This window comes from Macroventuria anomochaeta, assembly GCF_010093625.1.
Source record: "Macroventuria anomochaeta strain CBS 525.71 unplaced genomic scaffold BU25scaffold_4, whole genome shotgun sequence".
NCBI lineage: Eukaryota > Fungi > Ascomycota > Dothideomycetes > Pleosporales > Didymellaceae > Macroventuria > Macroventuria anomochaeta.
In genome coordinates, this window is record NW_022985365.1 from 902,530 (window position 1) to 923,120 (window position 20,591).

At 51.3% G+C, this 20,591-nt stretch overlaps 8 protein-coding genes across 8 annotated transcripts; 5 read left to right on the top strand and 3 right to left on the bottom strand.

The window, feature by feature from the left end:
• The first annotated feature begins 193 nt into the window (after positions 1 to 193).
• On the top strand, positions 194 to 1,531 carry BU25DRAFT_407318 (uncharacterized protein). Its single transcript, XM_033705498.1, has one exon. The coding sequence runs from the start codon at positions 325 to 327 to the stop codon at positions 1,399 to 1,401; it is 1,077 nt and encodes a 358-aa protein (XP_033565864.1). The 5' UTR covers positions 194 to 324; the 3' UTR covers positions 1,402 to 1,531.
• A 472-nt stretch (positions 1,532 to 2,003) lies between these two features.
• On the top strand, positions 2,004 to 2,854 carry BU25DRAFT_455110 (glutathione S-transferase II; the record flags this gene model as incomplete). Its single annotated transcript, XM_033709926.1, has 2 exons — positions 2,004 to 2,262; positions 2,310 to 2,854. The coding sequence occupies 2 exons, from the start codon at positions 2,004 to 2,006 to the stop codon at positions 2,852 to 2,854; spliced, it is 804 nt and encodes a 267-aa protein (XP_033565865.1).
• A 735-nt stretch (positions 2,855 to 3,589) lies between these two features.
• On the top strand, positions 3,590 to 4,639 carry BU25DRAFT_194099 (uncharacterized protein). Its single transcript, XM_033701031.1, has 2 exons — positions 3,590 to 3,776; positions 3,826 to 4,639. Exon 2 carries the CDS (start codon positions 3,835 to 3,837, stop codon positions 4,357 to 4,359), a length of 525 nt encoding a protein of 174 aa, XP_033565866.1. The 5' UTR covers positions 3,590 to 3,776; positions 3,826 to 3,834; the 3' UTR covers positions 4,360 to 4,639.
• A 1,001-nt stretch (positions 4,640 to 5,640) lies between these two features.
• Positions 5,641 to 5,910, bottom strand: BU25DRAFT_332653 (uncharacterized protein; the record flags this gene model as incomplete). Its single annotated transcript, XM_033702449.1, has 1 exon — positions 5,641 to 5,910. The coding sequence occupies one exon, from the start codon at positions 5,908 to 5,910 to the stop codon at positions 5,641 to 5,643; it is 270 nt and encodes an 89-aa protein (XP_033565867.1).
• Positions 5,911 to 8,884: 2,974 nt separating this feature from the next.
• On the bottom strand, positions 8,885 to 9,780 carry BU25DRAFT_332521 (ras-domain-containing protein; the record flags this gene model as incomplete). The annotated part of the gene is made up of 5 exons (XM_033702441.1): positions 8,885 to 9,308; positions 9,411 to 9,466; positions 9,518 to 9,597; positions 9,655 to 9,681; positions 9,741 to 9,780. The coding sequence occupies 5 exons, from the start codon at positions 9,778 to 9,780 to the stop codon at positions 8,885 to 8,887; spliced, it is 627 nt and encodes a 208-aa protein (XP_033565868.1).
• A 1,675-nt stretch (positions 9,781 to 11,455) lies between these two features.
• On the top strand, positions 11,456 to 14,676 carry BU25DRAFT_360210 (DUF1620-domain-containing protein). The gene is made up of 3 exons (XM_033703663.1): positions 11,456 to 12,014; positions 12,065 to 14,303; positions 14,355 to 14,676. The coding sequence occupies exons 1-3, from the start codon at positions 11,482 to 11,484 to the stop codon at positions 14,394 to 14,396; spliced, it is 2,814 nt and encodes a 937-aa protein (XP_033565869.1). The 5' UTR covers positions 11,456 to 11,481; the 3' UTR covers positions 14,397 to 14,676.
• BU25DRAFT_479269 (NAD(P)-binding protein) lies at positions 14,637 to 15,673 on the top strand (the record flags this gene model as incomplete). The annotated part of the gene is made up of 1 exon (XM_033711020.1): positions 14,637 to 15,673. Exon 1 carries the CDS (start codon positions 14,876 to 14,878, stop codon positions 15,671 to 15,673), a length of 798 nt encoding a protein of 265 aa, XP_033565870.1. The 5' UTR covers positions 14,637 to 14,875.
• A 1,701-nt stretch (positions 15,674 to 17,374) lies between these two features.
• Positions 17,375 to 18,658, bottom strand: BU25DRAFT_455115 (Pkinase-domain-containing protein; the record flags this gene model as incomplete). The annotated part of the gene is made up of 1 exon (XM_033709927.1): positions 17,375 to 18,658. The coding sequence occupies one exon, from the start codon at positions 18,656 to 18,658 to the stop codon at positions 17,375 to 17,377; it is 1,284 nt and encodes a 427-aa protein (XP_033565871.1).
• Between the last annotated feature and the right edge of the window lie 1,933 nt (positions 18,659 to 20,591).

Sequence of the window (20,591 nt, forward strand, 5' to 3'; positions counted from 1 at the left end):
GGCCGACTGCAGGTACTCACGCGAGCTCATGTTCCTTCTGGCAAGCCGCGACGTCCTGCCCTATCATGTCTCGCAATCTTCTATGCTTCACTTCCGTGGACCGGGTATGGATGATGTGGAGAGTCTCCCCGCTGCTTCGTGGGCGACACTCGTAAATTGGTCCTCAACGACAGCGATTGCTATCTTGTTCGAGCTGGTCTACAATTTTTTCACAAGGCCGTGGATCTTATCAATGCCGAAGACTACACCGCAGCTTAACATAAAGCCTGCGCCTTGAGCTCTCATCCGGCATCTGTCTTCAGCCCTCTCAACTTCCAACCCCAAATGCATCTCAGATCTTCAGATGTATCGGCAGCCCTGTGGCTCGCCGCCAATGCCATACCCAACTACAGCACGACTCCCAATGCGACAATTGAGTTCAAACACTGGCCTGCCAATGCATCAAGAGCCCTCAGCAACATGATCGTCAGGAACGCGAACCAGAGCAACCACGCGGTGCTCGACATGGACAACACAAGCTACCGAGACGACCTCGAAGAGTTCCTGCTCCCATTCCTTGAAAACCGCGGCATTCTGACTCGTGAGAACCTGGACCCAACACTGAAATTGATTGACTTCAAGGACACTGCGAACTTCACAGAAACGCTATATAGCTACTATCTTCGCTTGTGTGAAGACGATGACTTCATTTGCTACCCATGGGTTGCGCAAGTCTGGTCAGGATTCACACTACGCGAGCTGAAAGGCTATGTTGATGAGCTCATGGCTCTCAACTCGATGATTCCTACCCGGTCCTGGGATGGTGATGAAGTCGTCAACTCTACGGTCAGTTCTCCTCAGGTCTTTCGTGGCCAGGCGGAGCTGTACAATGCTATTATGGACAACGGCATCGAAGTCTACGTTATCAGCGCCGCGCATGAAGAGCTCGTCCGCATGGTTGCCAGCGACCCGAAATACGGCTACAACGTCCCACCGCAGAATGTCATCGGTGTCACTACCATGCTGGCAAACTCAACCTCGGGCTATCTCACCAATGCTCGTAAGCAGATCGTTGAGGGAACCTATGATCCAGAAGCGAATCTCGATCTGATCCTTGGACCGTATCTATGGACCACGACCACGTGGTTTTCTGGCAAGTGGGCTGCGATTCTGACTTACATCGATCATTGGAAGCGCCCAACTCTCGCAGCTGGAGACACTCCTGGCTCCGCCTCCTACATGTTGTTCCACGGCGTGGACACCACGAAGGGAGGCATTCACTTATGGATCAACCGCCGAGATGCGTACTGGGAGATAATGCAGGGCGAGATCCGCGACAACACTGCTGCGCAGACTGCAAACGGAAGAGAAGTGACTACCGATAAGAACTGGGTTGTTGTCAAGCCTGCAGATATCTTGTAGAGCGTAGTCTACAAGGTAGGTACAGATGATTTTGCGCTGCTTGATGCGTAGAAAGTATCAAATCCAACAATTAAGCTTTTTGGAAGCATTTGAAAACTGACTTCGTGTTGATATTCGTAAATGAGTGAGGTCTGTTGGTGTTGCGTCACGAGTGAATAATCAACAACTTTGGAAACCCCGAAGCTGCTCTTCGCCGCTTAGTAAGCCATGCGCGTTCCGCGATGCGAGCGCAGGGCTGCAATTGCATTTAGAGCTTGACATAACGGATACATTCATTGCGCAAATGCAACGGTATCTTTCTGAACAATGGTGGTCCGACGCTTCCGTAAGGAACGATGTTCCCCGCTTGATCATCTTGATTATTTCGGAGTTACCGTTACCGTGACGCATAGATGGATTTCTAAGCACCAGTAGCACACAGGAAGGGACTCCCCATATAACCCCTTATTTGTGCATGCAGGCTGACCTCCATGTCACTACTACGTCCTCTTACATCCCAAGTGCCTAGGCTCATCACTCGAAGCTTCCTACAAGCACCCAAACATCAATTGAGAGCGCCATTCCACACCTCCACTAGACGAACGCTACAAGTACTCCCCGAGATGGCTGACGAACGACCCACCGGTCTGAAGGCGAACAAGGGCATCGAACTGCTCACCTGGGGCACGCCCAACGGCTGGAAGGCATCAATCTTGCTTGAGGAGCTCAAGGAGGCATACGGCAAGGACTACACCTGGCAAGGCATCAATATCAGCCAGAACATCCAGAAGGAGGAGTGGTTCACCAAGCTGGGACCGAACGGCCGAATCCCAGTCATTGTAGACCATGACAAGGGCGGCTTTGCGGTACAAGAAGGTCTTGGTAGGTGTACAAACACACAGCTCCAGAAACGGAACTGACAGCTACAGCTATCCTTACCTATCTCACACGTCACTACGACCCCGAGCACAAATTCAGCTTCACCGATGACCTCGACGTTTCTCGTGCCGAACAATGGATGGCATGGCAGCACGGCGGCCTCGGCCCAATGCAGGGACAGGCCAACCACTTCAACCGCTTCGCGAAGGAGCGCATCGCATACGGCATGCAGAGGTACACCGGAGAGACTGAGCGCCTTGTGGGAATCCTTGACAAGCAGCTCAAGAGCAACGACTTCCTCGTTGGAAACAAGTTCAGCATTGCTGATATCGCCAACTTCGGTTGGGTACACATACTCCGATTCTCTGGTGTCGAGCTTGACAACTTCCCCAGTTTGAAGGCCTGGTGGGAGCGTGTCTTGGCTCGTCCTGCTGTACAGCGTGGCCTGAGTATCCCCTCCAAGTCTGGACTTGGTAACGACACCTATATGCAGAAGCTCAAGGATGACAAAGAGTTCGCTGAGAAGGAGCACGAGCTGAGGGAGAAGGTCAAGGCTGCGAAGGAGCAGTACGGATACAAGTACTCTTCTCCTTGAACAATCAATTGCGTTCAAGCAGCCGGTGCGACGGTTCTTACGTTCGAATCGCAAAAGAAATAATGACAATCAAGACCTTTCGAGGCAGCAAGAGCTCCTCATAAGCAACATCTCCTTGCTCAGTGTCCACAGCAAAGTCTCTATTAATGTACACAACAGACCAAACACATTCGCAACACCGGCAGTAGCCGTCCCCACTCTCGCAATTAACCGCTTTCTCATATCAGCAAGATGGTACAGTGCGACAACGTTTCTCGCGGCGCTTCCAGCTTTCGAGCGTTGTGTGAGCCAATCATAACCTCACGGACCCTTAATCCTCAAACCGGGCGCCTATGACGGCAGCCAAGAATTGCGGTTTGCGACAGAACAAGGTCTCTTGGCTGCCACCTCAAGCTCACAGGCGCCAGATACCGGGGGAGGGACTGAGTGCTTGTATCCTTTGCGATGCAGGGTTTCGCGGTTCAAGCGCGTTGTTGAGGCTCAAAACCGTTGTCACAGCCGTCCAATTTTTGCTTTTCATCACGTCCATCTCTGCATAAATTTGTTCAGTCGCATTTGAGTTTCTCGTGTCTTGTGCTTCTTGCGATATCGATTCCTCTAGGCAAGCCTCACGCGTTACCCCCTTTGTCGATCACTACACAGAAAGAACGCCCTCGTGAACAGGCCTGGCAGCCACATCCCACGTCACAACGTCATAACCATTGAAAGACATTATTCAACTTCACGCCCAAACTCTTCTTCCAAGCGTTTTCTTGTGAACGCAGTCGCACTGTGAACATACAACGCTTTTATCTGCAGACAGCTATATTGCTACTGCGCCAAACTCCCCGCAGCACCAAATTACGAATTGCGCCTCTCATACCTACAAACCAACGAGCTCACCGCCTCCTACGAAACCTCACCTACGAACAGCAACACTTAGGTACGTGCGCTTAATTTCTGGCTCTCGACTGAAGCTAATCATGCTCCAGCTTCTCATCATGGCACTCAAGTTCCTCTCTCGTAGATCGATGAAGGGCGAAAAGGCTACTCTTGGCACTTCATTCTGGTCACATTTCACCCTTCCTGGGGCTATTCTGATCTTCCTACGCTTCTTTCAGTTCGTACTGGGTATCACTGTCATCGCGCTCTATGCCGTCGACCTGGATAATGCCCGCAAAGCTGGAAAATACACCGACTCGAAATGGGTCTGGGCTGTCGTCTGCGGTACCCTGGGCGCCATTATGGCACTCGTATCATTGGCGCCTGTGAAGGCCTGGATCTTCTTCTGGGTCGACTTCTTCGTCTTCGTCTGCTACCTTGTCGCATTTGGCATCTTCGGCAAGATGTACATTCCAGAGAACGCCGAGGGCAACAAAGGCATAATCCGCATGAAGAACGCAGTTTGGTTGTTGTTGACCAACATGCTTCTATGGTTTATTACTGCAGTGTGGAACGGCTTCTTCTTCTGGAGGGAACGCAATGCACGTACTACACACACTGGACGTGCTCATACGCACGTCTAAGTGTTCTTCCCTGAGAATAGGAGAGAGTGCGTAGCATGCAAGCTGACAGAGATTGTGCAGAGAATCATGTTCGACGTTGAGCTGAACATATCTCCTTGGCCTTCTCCCGAGAAATCACTACCGCCGGTCTTTACACCAGTACGAGAAGCGAATGCTCCTGCGCGAGCACCACCTGTTTTAAAGCACTATTGGCCTCCACCATCTCTGCCGGTATCCAAGCGTCCAGATTCGCTGCCAGCTTTCCCTTTACCGCCTCCTTCAGCGACCGAGCCAGCGGCGTCACCAGCTTCCGAGTCCATACCTCCACCAACGACGTTTGAGTCCGCTCATATTAGTTCTGAGACGCTCGAGTCCATACGCACGCAAGCCCCAACCACAATGCCTATATTTCTGATGGAGCATACCCAGGAAGGGACAAGGCTGAGGAGAGTCTCTACGCCTGCTGAACTTGCTATTTTCATCCAATCTTTGCCATCGATACCCCATTGAATTAGCAACGAGTACATGAGCTTTCTTTCTAGCAATAACATCATTCCATTCTCATCAGAAAGTGTCATGCATGCGTGATTATCAAATAGTGTTGTTACTGCTCGTTACCCCGTGCAAGCATGATTGTTGTTCATTGCTAGGCGCTACTCTTCAGCGGAGGCTGGTCAAACACTGTGTGATCAATAGCAGACTTAGTCAGATCATCCTCGGTGTATCTGTCGGCGCTGCTCTGCAGTTAGGTGTGGTGTTTGAGGACTACTGTGAGCCCAATGAGATCGTGGACTAGTCGAGATCATAGAGTGCTCGTAAGGTATAGGGTCATAATCCACTTTAGCCTAAGGCGTCCCTGCTCTGTTTGTTGATGTATTTACAGGCGGGGCCAGCATTGTGCCCTCATTCTTCAAAGCACCCTCCAGCTCCAATGCGTGCGAGCTCACAACGGCGGTTGTTCTACTTGTGGAACAATGTTATAATGGCCGGATATATGGTATACACCCTTTGATGGCGATGGTGGAGTATAAATGACAACTTTCACAAGCATCAAGCAAAGGTGAACAATGTTTTGAAGTTGAAAATTATTCATTGGTATCTCATGGCCTCATAATCATGCCGCAGGGACAAATGTCACACTACTTTGCAATCTGATCCTATCGATATTCCAGGCGAACCGCATCGTGAAGTCGTCGACCGTGAGGTTGATGAAGTATTATACTGACGTCCGCTGTAAGGTATCAATGAGAGCTCGAGCAAGATAGAAGTGAGGAAGCTTACCAAGTGATTCGAGTGAGACGCTCAGATGGAGCGCTTGTTGGCCTCAGCGGAGCCCTGGTGCTTAGACTCGTCAAGCTTGTCAGAGGCAGCGCCGAAAGCACCAGAGACACGGTCGGAGACGGAGTCCTGGCCGGGAACGTTGCCCTTGGCCTGCTGCTTGTTGCCCTCCTTGGAGGCCTCAGCGGCGTTGCCCTGGACGGTCTCAGAGACGTAGTTGGCGGCGTTGGCGATGGAGTTGCCGATCTGACCGACGATACCCTCGTTAGGCTTGTTGGCGTTGGGAGCAGACATTTTGATGGTTGGGTGGTTGGGTGGTTGGGTGGTTGGTTGGTTGGTTGTGTAGAAAGGTAGTAAAGTTGATGAATTGAGTATTGTGATGAGACAATGACGGAGAGACAGAGGCTGTTTATATACAACTGGAAAGGTAGGAGAGGCGGGGCAGGGACGATGGTGAGAGAAGTCGCAAGCGCTGGAAGCAGTAGGAGAGTGACGTCACTCGGGCACGTCATGAGGTGCAGCGAGCCACGGCTGCTCCAGACCAGGCCTGAAACGATGTGCTCAGATCACATGTTGCAAGCAAATATCTAATGCAAGGCACAAATCCCATGCCGATCCGCGTCATTTCTCTGATGCTGAACCACGAGTTCCAGCCTACGGGGGTAACGGGGCATAGCGGGGCAGCTACGTCACCGTTTGCAGCTCCCCCGCGGCCAAGACTAAGCTTCATAATGTGGAAGGCAACACAAACAAAGCCGCAAACAAAGCGACGCGTGCAATTGTTGGCCACCTTCACATGCAACCGTAGAGGTATTCACTTTGATTGCAGCCGTGGCAAGTTTCAGCGTCGATCGGAATGATGAATTTGAGGCGTGCTCTCGTGGCTCAGCTCTAGATGCCCGCCAACGAATCAGCCAACACGAGGCATTCTGTCCTCTTCTCAATGGAGCTAGGCTTTCGAGTATGGATCGAGATCCGGATCCAGTGACATTGTGCTGCATCTCTCAACACGTACCTTGGCCCCACTGGACCCGTGATGCGTTGCATAGAATGAAGAAGCTGATGGAAGGCTGATGTACAAAGCGGACGTCAAGTGCTGCACATCAGTGGGTTTCTCCACGCCCGAATGAACATCCCCCTGAGAAAATGGGCATTCTGATGACATTTTTCGTTACGAACAGCCTCAGCCTCGCCACGCAACCCTCGGTTTGGCAACAATAACGCAGTTGCCCCACGTTGAGCGTTCCGTGTTTCGGTGAACCTTGTGGAGGTATTCAAGGCTATGACGAGAGACCGTGCTCTCTTCGAGAACAGGTTGTGATATCAATCTATTCGCCTCTCAATCTGCTCCACGTTTGTCTCATCTTCCGTGCCTCAATGCCAACACATGGTTGCCTATACGTGGCGAATATCCACCTTGACCTCACCTAACGCGGCGTCGTCCGTGTCTCGTGCCACCACCGCCCGTAGCCGTCACTCAAAGCTGTCTGAATACGGCAGGTCGTAGAAGAGCTTGGAATGAACTTCATCGCCACTCACCAACGTTGACTGTCATGCAATCGTCAACTGTTCTTGTGGGTGCTAGTTTCGTTTGCGTAATCAGGAAGGCACTCCGTGAGTGACAAAGCCTCCTGAAGACGGACATTCTAAGAGTCAGCCTGGGGGTGTTCGCGTCTGCTCATTGCGGACTACCCCGTCGTGCTGTCCTCAATGAGTTTCCGTCTTCGTATGGATAGCCTATCTCTTGCGTCGTGGAGAGAATCGGACACCACGAACCTCAATCCTAGTCATGAGAGTACACCCTGGACGTCTTCAGCGTACATCAGATGGATGTATACTGATACTCAAGCATGATGTAGTCTTTACAGGCTATTAATGTTCCAGAAGGTCTGCATCCTTGCGCTGAGTGACTTGTTGGATAGCAGGAGCTTCCACTGATATCCGGCTTTTTGCGCGACGCGAGAGCCGATGCGTATCGTGGGGGATCAATAAGGTTGGTATTCATCAATAGACAAGCATGCTCGACCATGGTGCCTCATCTCAGTTAGATGACTGCGCTCTTCTCGAGGAACCCTGCTTGCTACCCTCCTAGCATTCCCGTCAGAGGTATTGCTGTCAACCAGGACGGGAGAGATGTACATTGTTGTCACAATATCGTCGAAATGAGAAGGGGCTCGGCATTGAGACGTCCGTGAAGTGTAGGTTCTTTGGCTAAGTTGAAGAATGCTCACAATGAATTATTCAGGATCTGCACCATAGATCGCCATCGAGAACAGCCATATATGGATGGTACAGCCTAAACCTGATACTGGACACAACGCAGTACCTTCGTACTGATCGTGTCACTGTGTGGTGTTGTCTTCCCACAGTCACCAAAGCGTGTGGTTCATACTTCAAGGCTTTCGACATCATGCAAAGAGCAAACATCAACATCACAAAGCCACCATCCACTTTTCGAGAAATTACAATCTCCACCAGTCACCCAAAACAGAATGACGACGTTAGGGAAGCACTGTTGGTGCACGCGAAGGCCGCGGTAGAGTGATGTTCCCGTCCTTTAGCCGATGAGGTCCCCAGATTAGCCCTCCGTAGGGCACCTTCAAACGCGCGGTACTCTAGTATCGGTTCGAAGAACTGTTGTTCGGGGTAGCAGGTGCGCATTTCGGCGCAATAATGTCATTTTCGCGAAATTCGTGGATGATGTTACAAGGGGCCTCGGGTGCAGTCGAGCCGGGCACAAGCTCGAGGCCTCTGCGTTGCGCTTCCGAATGAGATGTCAGAGCGGTGAACATGCGAATGCGACCCTTGGTATAATGCAATTCGTGGTGTAGTTGGGCCGGCGAGCAGTTTGCACCTTTTGGGCGTCAACGACGAGTCATCGTATCTCCGCCTCTCGATTCATGGTGTTGTGTGGTCGAGTAATTTGAGCGAGGTTGTTCCGTGTGGCTACTGCCTCTGAGTCGTCGGAAGCTCGGTTGGGCTTTCCGTGTAGATCGATCTGCCGTACGTGAATTGAGGGATAAACAACAATATAGTTTCTGCGTGTCAGGTCAGTCACCAACACTTTCGGATGCTGCTGGTGCAACGGCAGTTGCGAGCCTGCGTAATGCTTAGAGATAATCAATTGCCGTTTGTACGGTCCTTCTAATGCCTCCATACTGCAGATGTAGTGCTTCGAATTATCCAGTGGAGCTGGGTCAAGGAAATGGCAAAGCCTGGTCCAGCAGGCGCAAACGCCACCAGTCGTTCGTCATGGGGGTATCGTGTCTCACAGAATGGTACATTTCGGCCGATGTCGTTGTCGCCGGTCCCTGTCTCCTTTCCTGCCCCCTCCTCGTCTGGGCGTTCCACCGGTCCTTGGGTCTTGGGGGACATGTCGCTGTTCATTTGCATCTTTGCGAATAATCTGCCGGCACAGATCAACAAAGGCCTCGTCTACGTTGGCTCTCCTTCGTGCACTAGTTTCGAAATAAGGCGTGTTCCATTCTCGAGATGTCGCGAATGCTCTTGGACGTGGAATTGCTCGGTCCTCTTCAAGATCAGATTTGTTGCCAACAAGTACCATGGGAACGTTGTCGTCTTCTTTGATACGTCGGATTTGCTCTCGTAACTCAGCGAGTTCGTGGAATGATGATGCAGATGTTATGGCAAAGACCAGAAGAAAACCTTGTCCGGTTTTCATGTACAGCTCTCTGTGAATCGTGAGCTTAGAACCATTGTTGGATTGAATAATAGTACCTCATAGCAGCTACGATGTAATTAGTGCGTGATAGCATGAAGTCAAGTAGGTTCACTTACTGAACTGTTCTGTTCCAGCTGTGTCGAGAATCTCCAGGATGACATGGCGGCCCTAAAAGTGGATCAATATCTGAATTGGCGTACTTCTTCATCGGCTACTGACATCCACCTCGATTTGCTTCCGGTATGAGTCTTCAATTGTGGGATCATAGCTTTCTATCCAAACGTTCTGCACGAATTGCGCTGCCCGTGGTCAGTATCTTTGCAAATGCTGTCGCTACAACCAAGCCAGCAACGTACCTGTTAGACAACTTTTCCCGACTCCACCTGATGCGCCACCAGCGTCAGTCGTGCTCTAGCATACGGTCGGAGGTTCACTAACTTACCCGATCCAAGAACGACTATGTGGTATTCTCTTTGCGACATGCTTCAGGTCTCTCCAAAATGTTGTGAGGATGACAGAGCAGTGCACACGGAGAATATCTCCCTGCCTTAAAATGGCACGAGCTGCCACGGAAGGACAAGCGGCCCAAAATCGCCGCTCCCCTAGCTCGACCGGAGCTTAGCTGATCCCAGCGACACTGATGCTTCAAGATAGCGGCACCTGTCGCGGAGAGATCGTATTTGGCGTTTCTGCGATTCGGAGAGGATAGTGCGCGATCACTGGGAACCAACCACACAACTGCGGCAGCTTGTCAGCCGTACAAACTTTTGTCAAGTGGCATCCAATCAGCAAGATGAAGATTTCAGGAACACCATGAGCGAGCTATTGAGGCGAATTGGTATACGAGGTTCTCCAGCTGAACGCGTGGACTCAACTCACCTCCTTTTGCGGCGAGGTTGGGAGTTTCGAAGAAATTTTCCAACGGTTATCGATAAGGCGACAGCAACAATCACTCGAAGGGGTAGCAAGTAGGCGAACAAGTAACGAAGATGTTGCGTATGCGAAGTCAAGGGCGATGCAGTGATTAAGAGTTGTTCAGTTGCCCTGTACGTGGCAAAGCTCAGTAGAGTGGGTGTGCAGTGACATGTTCAGATTCGTGCAGTGCCGCCGCTGCACTGGACGCCAACTCGACTCGAAGCTGCCAGCCGGTGTAACGCATGCCGTGATTCGCGCAAACGCTGCCATGTAGTCTATTAAATAGCTCCTTCTGGTCGAGCGTTAGCCAAAGCGGTTGGTTTAGCAGCAAGAATGGTCCGACCGACATCATGGACAGACCAGCCCGCAGTGCAAAATACCTGAAGGAGCATGGTCGCTAGGCAGACCCAAACCGGCTGATCGGGACCATCCCGAACCCCCAATCCCATGGTAGCGTCTCCCGAGCGATTTGACACCACTGCTCTAGCCCCAGGATGGATCAAGCCTCAAGTGTTGCTGTTTAACGCTGTGTCATTTGCGAGGCTGCAGCTTCATCAACTGCTGCGACTGAATCGAAGCCCGGTGGAGCTGGTTGATCTCAACAGGGTCCCTGACCGGATTGACTCGTTTTGAAATGAAGGCTCAAACATGGCCACTCAATGACGCCAGTATCGAGGACTTGGTGCCGCTGAAGTGGATTCGTGGCATTGATCAGTGTGGTACAAATGCTTGTTGGCCCTTTCCACGTGGCAGACGTTGACATTGCGTTGCGCTGTATCGACTCGTCGAGCTGGCAAGCCTGTGAACATGAATCGAGAGCTGAGTGCTTAAGCGTGTGACCGACAGTTATTGAAAGGGATGAAAAGCTCTTGGGGCCCTTTAAGAACCCGAAGCTGGGATAATAATTTGCCAGGAGGAGCCTTGCGCTCGCCGTTATATAGAGAAGGTCCACCGGCTACTTGCCGCTTCCCTATCAGCGCCAGGGCTCGCGTATCATGGGTCAAATCCACGGAGTACAGGCGTTTGACATTGATAGAGAACCACCAAAAGTACTCGATCTGAAGCTAGAACCGGTGATCGACTCTTTGATATTGTTTTAAGAGGAACCTGCATACAGGAAGTCCTTCATGCATACACAGCCAAATATGGTTTAGCGGCGCACCGGAGGAGAAGACGGACCGAGCGTGATGCTTGGCATCTGAGCTCATGGCGGAGCAAGTAGACGTTGAGATCGTCAATCGACGCGATATCAGCAGCCATACCCCACGATGCGTTTACATGCTGTATTAGGCCTTGCAGCTTGTCTCGCGCCGGTATCTGCCATCTTCGAGGATGACGCCTATCACATCGACTTCCACTATGCGCTATTAGGCCTACCCAAGCACGATACTACCTTCTTCCAGAAGCCGTACGGAGGTTCAAAAGCCTCTCTGCTGTACTCAGTTTCAGAGAACCAGACAATTGGCGCCATAAATCCGAAGGACGGAGCTCTTGTTTGGCGACAGCACCCTGTGTTAGAACCCCGTGGGAAAGGCCACCTAAGGGCAGCAGACGAGCAGGACACAGTCGTCAGCGCTGTAGGAAACCGAGTAACGGCTTGGAGCTCATCAGACGGCAGGCTGGTATGGGAGACAATTGTAGACGGAGCAGTTGTTGAAGACTTAGAGATTCTGGAGCAGGAAGATGGCATCACAAAAGACGAAGCTAAGGACGCCATTGTTCTGGTGTCTGGTACCAGCCATGGCGTCAAGAGGCTTGATGGGAAGACTGGTCGCGTGAAATGGACATACGAGGATACCAGGTCAGCATTTCTGCAACAAGGTGCGAGAGCTACGCTAACCCCACTTCCAGCAGTGACACACCCTTCCAAGTATCTACCTCGCCTACGACCATCTACTACATCTCGCTACATTCGTCTATGATCGGTGCAGGGTCAAAGTTGAAGGTTACTTCTCTGAGCCCTATCACTGGCAAGAAGCTCGACCAGTACACACTCAGTTCAGACACCGAGATCACATCGAGGGACCACATCGTATTTGCTGGAGCGAACACAGCAGCACCTATACTGGCATGGACAGATAAGACCAATAAGGTTCTCAAGGTCAACATCATCGGCACGAAGGCTGTGGCAAGCTTCTACACACCAGGAGAGGACCCTATTGAGAAGGTTGTTCTGCATGCACCGGGGCACGTTAACTCTCAAGCACACTTTCTTGTTGAGTACCAGACACCTTTCGGACACTCTGCTGAGGTCTACCACGTCGACCTGAAGAAGAACACCGTGTCGAGGGCTTATACCCTCCCAGAGCTGCAGGTCAGGGGTACCTTTGCTACTAGCACAACGGATGCCAACGTCTACTTTGTCAGAGTTACTGAAGATGAAGTTAGCGTGGTTTCTTCGGCATCGCATGGCATCCTTGGTCGCTGGCCTACAACCAGGTCGCCTGCTTTGGCGGGAGGCTACCCTGTACACGCAGTCTCAGAGGTTGTTGTTAAGTCCGGAGCAGCCACTGCCGCCAGGTCAGCTGTACTGTTCTCCAATGGACAGTGGGCTCTGATTCGCAACGGTGAAATCGCCTGGACTAGGCCAGAATTTCTGTCGCAAGTTTCGTCTGCTGTATGGGCAGGTTTGCCAGAAGTTGAAGCGCTCGCAGCCGAGCTAGAAGTCGAGCGTCACCAGAATGTAGTGTCAGCTTACATTCATCGGGTGAAGAGGCACGTCCAGGATCTTGAGCATTTCCCAGCGTGGGCGCAGAGCCTTCCACAGCGTCTTCTTGGCAGTGTTGTCGGCAAGCCAAAGCAGACTACTGTCGACGACATTCAGCAGGATACTTTCGGCTTCCACAAGCTAGTTATTGTTGCAACCGAGAAGGGTCGTCTTGCGGCGCTTGATGTGGGCTCTCGTGGTAAGGTGTTGTGGAACATGCACCTTACGCAGTTCGCCGATACCATATTTGAGTATCCTACCCTGAAGGCCCACAGTGGCTATGTCGAGGTCAAGGACCCAAGCTTCGATGGCTCGTTTTTCATCAACTCTACTACAGGCGGTCTGGCATCGTCGGTCAATCTTCAGATGCATGGACCCTTGGTCGCGGAAGGACAGAAGCTCGTGTCCTTTACCTTGACGAATGGTGTTCTCACAGGATCTCTCGAAAATCAGCCAAACATTGAATCTGTTTGGACTTTCGAACCTCCGAGCGGTGAGCGCATAGTTGGTTACGCCTCGCGGCCACTCAAAGATCCTGTTGCCTCCATTGGTAAGGTCTTGGGTGACCGAAGAGTGCTCTACAAGTACTTGAACCCTAACCTTGTCCTGGTCACAGCGGTATCAGAGTCTACTCGTACGGCCTCGGTCTATCTGTTGGACTCTGCTTCAGGCCAGCTGCTCCACGCCACGTCGCACTCTGACGTGGACACCTCTCGACCCATTCCCTCCACCATTTCGGAGAACTGGTTCAGCTATTCTCTGACCATTGACTCGACTGCTTCGCCAGAATCTCGTGGCTACCAGCTCATCGTCTCTGACCTCTACGAGTCTCCGCTTCCTGACGACAGGGGCCCATTGGGCGCTTCTTCTAATTCTTCGACTGTGAAGCCGTCGAGCGCCCAGGGGGATGCCGCAAAGCCATACGTGTTGTCGCAAAGCTACCAAATCGCCGCAGAGATTTCGCACATGGCGGTAACCCAGACGAGACAAGGTATCACTAGCCGGGAGCTAATTATCACAATCCCTTCCACGAACTCTCTTGTTGGTATTCCCCGCCAGGTCATTGATCCACGCCGCCCCATTGGTCGTGATCCTACTCCAAACGAACAGGCAGAGGGGCTCACCAGATATACCCCTCTGCTCCCTCTCGATTCGAAGTGGCACCTGACCCACAAGTACGAGGTCTTGGGCATCAAAGATGTTATCACTAGCGAAAGTGGTATCGAGAGTACAAGCCTGGTCTTTGCTTACGGTCACGATATCTTCGGCACACGAGTCGCTCCCAGTTTCGCGTTTGATATCCTGGGCAAGGGTTTCAACAAGATTCAAATGCTTCTTACCGTAGCTGCATTGTTTGTCGGCGTTTTGTTCGTTGCTCCGTTGGTAAGTCCGTTATCCAAAATTTGTATTCTGTTACGCTTACATTATGTACAGGTCAGGAGAAAGCAAATCAACACCCTTTGGACGATACCTTAGATTCCCATAGTTCGACGTGATGCAAGAACCATGTATAGAATTCAAATATCATTTTCGAACAAAGCGAAGGACTGCCCAGGTGTATATCAATCGACCAGCCACCTTGCTCCATGTACAGGAGGGATTCTACCCGCGTGTTGTTACCGAACAGCATGATGTCATGCATCTAGACTAGGTAGACTTTTGGAGAAGTGGAGCTGATTTCCGACGAAGCTAGCCATTATGCCGTGCTAAGTCCGCATAAACCCTCCTCGTACGAACGGGGATATCAACTCTCTAGCAATATATGAAGGCTCGCCGAGTGTGCACTTGCAATATTCCATTCTTTGTGCTTCAGAAGATTCACAGACACGCTAAGGTTGAGAATTGTGGTGAACCCTACATCATACTGACGACCACATTTTGATCAATACCAACATCTTCGACGCCCAACAACATATTCTACGTCGCGAGCAAGCCGAGAGACGAGAACAAGCAAGATGCCCGATCAGAAGAAATACTCAAACAAGCTCCATGGCTCGCGAGTCCTCATCATCGGCGGATCCTCCGGCATTGGCTTCTGTATCGCTGAAGTGTGTCTTGAGTATGGTGCTCTCGTCTCGATAGCCTCGTCCAACTCCTCCAAGATCGAGGCCGCCGTTTCCAAATTGCAATCGACGTACCCGTCCGCCAAGTCCAACATCCATGGCCAGACAGTCGATCTCTCCAAGTCCGATACACTGGAGTCGGAACTGAAGACTCTCTTCGAACAAACCGTAAAGGTTATGGGCGGCGAAAAGCTGGATCATGTCATCTTCACCGCTGGCGACGCGCTTGCTACCATGAAACTGGCGGACATAACCATGGAGAGCATCCTCAAAGCTGGCCAAATCCGATTCTTTGCCCCTCTACTGGCTGCGAAGTTCGTCCCTGAACACGTTAAGAACTCCCACAAGAGCAGCTACACGATTACCACTGGCAGCATCAGCGAGCGACCCATGCCAGATTGGAGCGTCATTGGTTCGTTTGCGGGCGGTCACCACTCCATGGTTAGGAACCTGGCGCTAGACATGAAGCCGATCAGGGTCAACGGTGTCAGTCCTGGTGTGGTCGACACAGAGCTTTGGAGCATGTCCAAGGAGCAGAGGGACCAGTTGATGGAGCAGATAAGCAAGAAAGTGGCGACGGGGACACCAGGAAAGCCGGAGTGGGTGGCTGAGAGCTTCTTGAGCTGTATGAGGGATTACAACATGGACGGCGCGATGGTCAGGACAGACGGCGGCGGTCTCTTCATGTAGAATATAGAGCCACCAAAGACGACAGATATATCGGAACAATGTATACTCTGCACATAGTATATCCAGCGACTGTAAACTCGTTTCACGAATGACTGTGGTCTGTTGGTGAATGACCCCCACGTTCTGCGAATCAGCTTCCTACAGCTTCTTCCGAGGGGCTTAGACAGGTGTTGACTGAGGAGAAGCACTTGTCACCATGGCTTGACGCAGGATAAGCACTGCAGATCTGAGCTTGACACAGAAGGTGTGTAACACAAGGCCGCATACAGACGGGTCGTGATTGCATGATACTTACTACCGGTAAGAGAAGAGCCGAGTCGATATGAGGTTGGGAATCCACCGTCGGTTCTTTAATCATTGATATCAAAGAGGACTTACACCGGGAAAAAAACGGTCTAGTACATGCACACCATCTGTGAGATGTCCGACAAAGCATGACGAAAAATCGAAAAGGTTATAGTTCGTGGAAATTATACATCTGAGTATCAGGCTGTAGCAATTTGATCAACTCTGCGAAGGACGAGACGAAAGGGGTCATGCGACCACCTGCTGAAAGATTCACCGCTCTTTCCAACACCGTTCATCTCACCTTGCAGGCTGATGGTTGTACATTCCCGCCCCGGCTGTTCTCACACTCAATCTGGTCAGCAACCGCGATACGGGATACGAGCACCCGCCCCACCATCACCCTCAGTTCACCCGGTCAATGGAACGACCCCGCAATCCCACGTTATCGGAGCATCTACCGAGCGACCCTCTGACGCATGCCGAGAACGATGCTCAACCATCCAAATCCCACGTTGCTCCCAACCCTCGTCTCCTTTGTTACCAGCCTTCACGCATCGCATCAGTTCCCTTGCTCAGATCACAGCAATGCACCCCAGACTGCAGTATTGCGCAACGTGCATCGCACCGTGGTCCCAGTGAATCCAACAATTTCATTGCTATCAGCGGGTAGTGTAGCTGATATGATAGGTGATAACGAAAGCCAAGCTAGCTAAACGATAAGTCGACACATCGCGACCGAAGTCTGAGTTCTGCGGCCCGTTTGTGAAGTCGCAATCGCTCCCGCGGCAGATGACGCCTGTCATTTCTTTCTTGCTATTGAATCACCAAGAACCTTGGGTTGCGATTAATATCTGGAATATAATGCAGGTGAATGAGTGGTGCGAAGTGATGTTTGAAGGTTTTATCTCGCTTCACCACTCGACGGCGCCATGCCAGTCAAAGGGATGGGCGAGAAGTGCGGGATATGATTGCCAGTCTCAGCGATGTGATGCGATGATGAGTATTGTGGAGGTTTGGTGTGTAAAGACTGCGATAAAGCTGTCAGCCAACGCGGGAATTGTAGAAATCATTGAGTCATCTGGAAGTCAACTAGAACTTAGTGAACAGCAATAGGGCCGTGATCTTCAGTGCTAGAAAGCGTTGATGAGCTGTAAGACTGCCAATCAAAGGCTCATTGATGGACACACGCTTTTGAGAGATATAATGAGGTGTGCAACATGATCAAGTAAATAAAGTCGATGCGATCTATGACCTGAACAGATACTACTTCGCCATGGGATCCATGATGCAAGTACAAATGTTAATGATTATCGAATGGAAAATGACAAGCAAGTGACCTCCTTTTAACCTCGCTATGCTACGCTAATGTGAACGCCAGTTGATGCAATGATAAACAGAGAAATTTTATTGAGATCACGCCTCTCCAACCTCAAAGATATGGACGCGAGATTTGTGCTCAGGTTTTGGTGGTATGTGGTGGTGAACAGGCTTCTTCGGCGAAAACCTTCCATGTGCTGAGCTGAGCGTCGCGCCGTCAGAACAGCAATTTGGATCTTCGTAATTCTCGGGACAGCAACAGTCAACGTTCCGAATGAGACTGGTGTTCAGCACCTCGCGGATGGTGATGCGCTTCTCAGGTATTGGGTGCAACATCCTAAGGATGAGATGTCTGATAGCCGGGCCTTCGATCATGTTGAAGAGCTTGCCGCATTTTGGATAGCCATTAGGGCCATCAAACAGCTCGCCGTCAGGATGATCTCTCAACCAATCTTGCCAACCCCTCTTGAACTTGGCGTAGTACTCGAACTCAGACTTCGCAGCCTGCCATGGACATCCACCGAAGGCCATCGTGATGTAGACGATGGCACAAGACCACACATCGAGCGGGCGAGGATCATACGGGCTCCGTTTCGCAAGCACTTCGGGAGCGATGTACGGGAGACTGCCGCAGATTCCAGGAGACGACAAACGAACTGCTCCCATATTCTTGCCGCATTGCCCTCCGGATGCGCGAAGGCCTGGGTGCTCACCACTAAAGACTTCTGCAACACCGAAGTCGGAGATCTTGAGGTGTCCATCCTTGTCCACGAGAAGGTTCTCCAGCTTGATATCACGGTGAGCGATGCCATGACTGTGTAAGTAGTCGACGCCTCGAAGTAGTTGCTTGAAGAAGCATAAGCGGTCCTCGCGACTATAGAACCCCTCGACACCACTAGCAAACAACTTCCGTTCGACTAGGGAATAGATTTCACCATGGGTACAGTACTCCATGACGTGATTCCAGCGGCCACGATTTGTACACAAACGGAGTGTCTCGACGATGTTGGGGTGATGCAGACTCTGAGCGATGCTATACTCAGATTTGATCTTCATGATGTAGTCTTCCTCGGTCTCTTCTGGATTTCGCTCTCGGAAAATCTTGACGGCGACCAGTTGCTCATCCTTGGACACACCCCGACGAGCCATGATCCGAACTTCAGCTGTAGCACCTTTGCCAAGCACCTTCCCTCGCTTGCCAGGCATGAGACTTGAGCTTTTGAATTCCTTTTCTAGCTCGCACTGATCTATGATGTAGTCGCTTGGCAGATTGAGGCTAAGTCGGCGAGCCTTCATGCCTACACCCTTCTCAGGTGCTTTGGAGAAGGTGTTCAGCATGCCAGCGGTAGGCTTTTCATCCTCTTTCTCAATCTGCGGCATGTGATGAGTACTTGCTGACCGCTTTCTTGACCAGGTATGCCTTCTGTTGGCATGCCCCTTATCAACCCAAGTGATGCCAGGTCTTGGAGGATTCATGCTAGATAAGGCAGTGGAAGACACAGGTTTTCTATCAAGCCGAGTCTTTCGTTCCTGTTCCTCATCAGACGTGATCTTCGTGGGTGAGTCAGACACTGGTGGCGGCGTAGCTGCTCGTGAGGAGCTCGGAGGACTTCTAGAAATTGAGAAGGAGCTAAGCCTTCTACTGGTCCTTGGAACATTGATCGCCGAGCTATCCGCAATAGAAAATTCTTCAGCTGCAGTTGCAACTGCCGCAGGGCTGGTCTCTCTCTCTGCCTCTGGTGCCTGACGAATGCTGTACGAGTCTGGATTTGAGTCTTTGGAATCTTCCTTAGGAGTGTTTCGTCGATGCAACTTGCTACGCACAAAGGATCCAACGCGTCGTCCAAATCCACGTTTTTCTGTAGGCGCCTGGTTTTCTGACTGAGTCGTAATTTTTGCATCCGAATGCGCTGAAGTGGGGCGTATCTCCGGCCTTATTTCGTGTTCCATGGTCTGAGGCGCTAGGTTGGTGGGTATGAGATTGGTGGCAGCCTTTGGTGTTGCGTAAAGGTCATCTGCATGCTCGTCGCAGCGAAATGGATGCGAGAAGGAAATGCCTTCACTGGTATGGCTAAGCGGTGTGAGAGGTTCGGCGCACTCGCTCGCTGTGCGGATACTTTCATCCTCCTCTTCGATAGCAAGATGACATTCGACCATCCGAAAATTTCGGCGTTGCAGGTGTTCGGACACAAAAGGATCATGCTGAAGGGATTCCGTCATGCTCGATATGTCTGTGTCGAGACTGGGCATAGTGACGAGAGTGAGAATTATGAATGCTCAATTGCACTGGCTGGACAATCATGTATGGTGAAATGTGATAGAAGATAGGTTGCAGCCCTGTGAATTGTCTGTACAGCTAGGCACGCTGAAGTGAACTTGGCCGATAGTATGTTGCTTCGAGTGGGCTGCAAGGAGTCAAGCGGGAGAGAGTCGAGGAAATAACCAGCTTTGAACGCGCCATCCAAACCGAAAGTGTACTTAAGAACGATTCAAGTGAACTCGAAAGAAGCCAAAAAGTGAAACTAATCTTTCAAGGGAAACAGAGTGTAGCTCGAGGTTGGAAGTGAATCAACCAGAGAGGGGCCCGGCCAGTATAAGACGGTAGTGACGTCCACTGGCTCGCTTCTTCGCTTCAAGTGTGGGTCGAAGGATTTCGGAAAACCTGGCGTTGATGGCGGAACGGCCAAGGAAGGATCCTCTTACCCGACTTTCGTCTGGCGCTACCAAAAGATGTTCAACAAAATGTGCAAATGAAGCGTTGAAATGCGGGTCTTTCACCAGGGATCGCGGGAGATATGTATGACCCAGAATAATGGCAGACGCTGCAGTCCGCAAAAAGCACCAAACCCAGTTGGGCGCGCTAGCTGCACCCCTGCAATTCGACCCCCACAGCTCGAGCGCACCTGCAGATCAGACGCAAGTGTTGTGTGAGCGCCGAGCCTTGAGCCATCTCTCAGACACCCACCACGGCGGACCTCGCTTCGGCGCAAGCTGTTTGTTGATTGAGGTTGTCCTCCGCCGATCGCGCCTTACAGACGGCTTGAACATCGGTCGCCGCTGTGTACATTGTTCGACTTCACTGGCCTATTTAGATCAGGCTACAATTACCACATGGTGTGGACCACCCAAAGACGACCGCAAGCACGCTGTCTACTGCTCAATTCGCTAAAACGCACATAACTGGTCAGCGCCTCAAACTTCTGGAGACGGGAACTGTTTCTTTGTCCTGCGCTGGTGAATGTCAGCCCCGGCACATGCAGGACGTCTCCATGGCTTTACCCGATGCGTATAAATCCCGCAAACACTTTTGGGG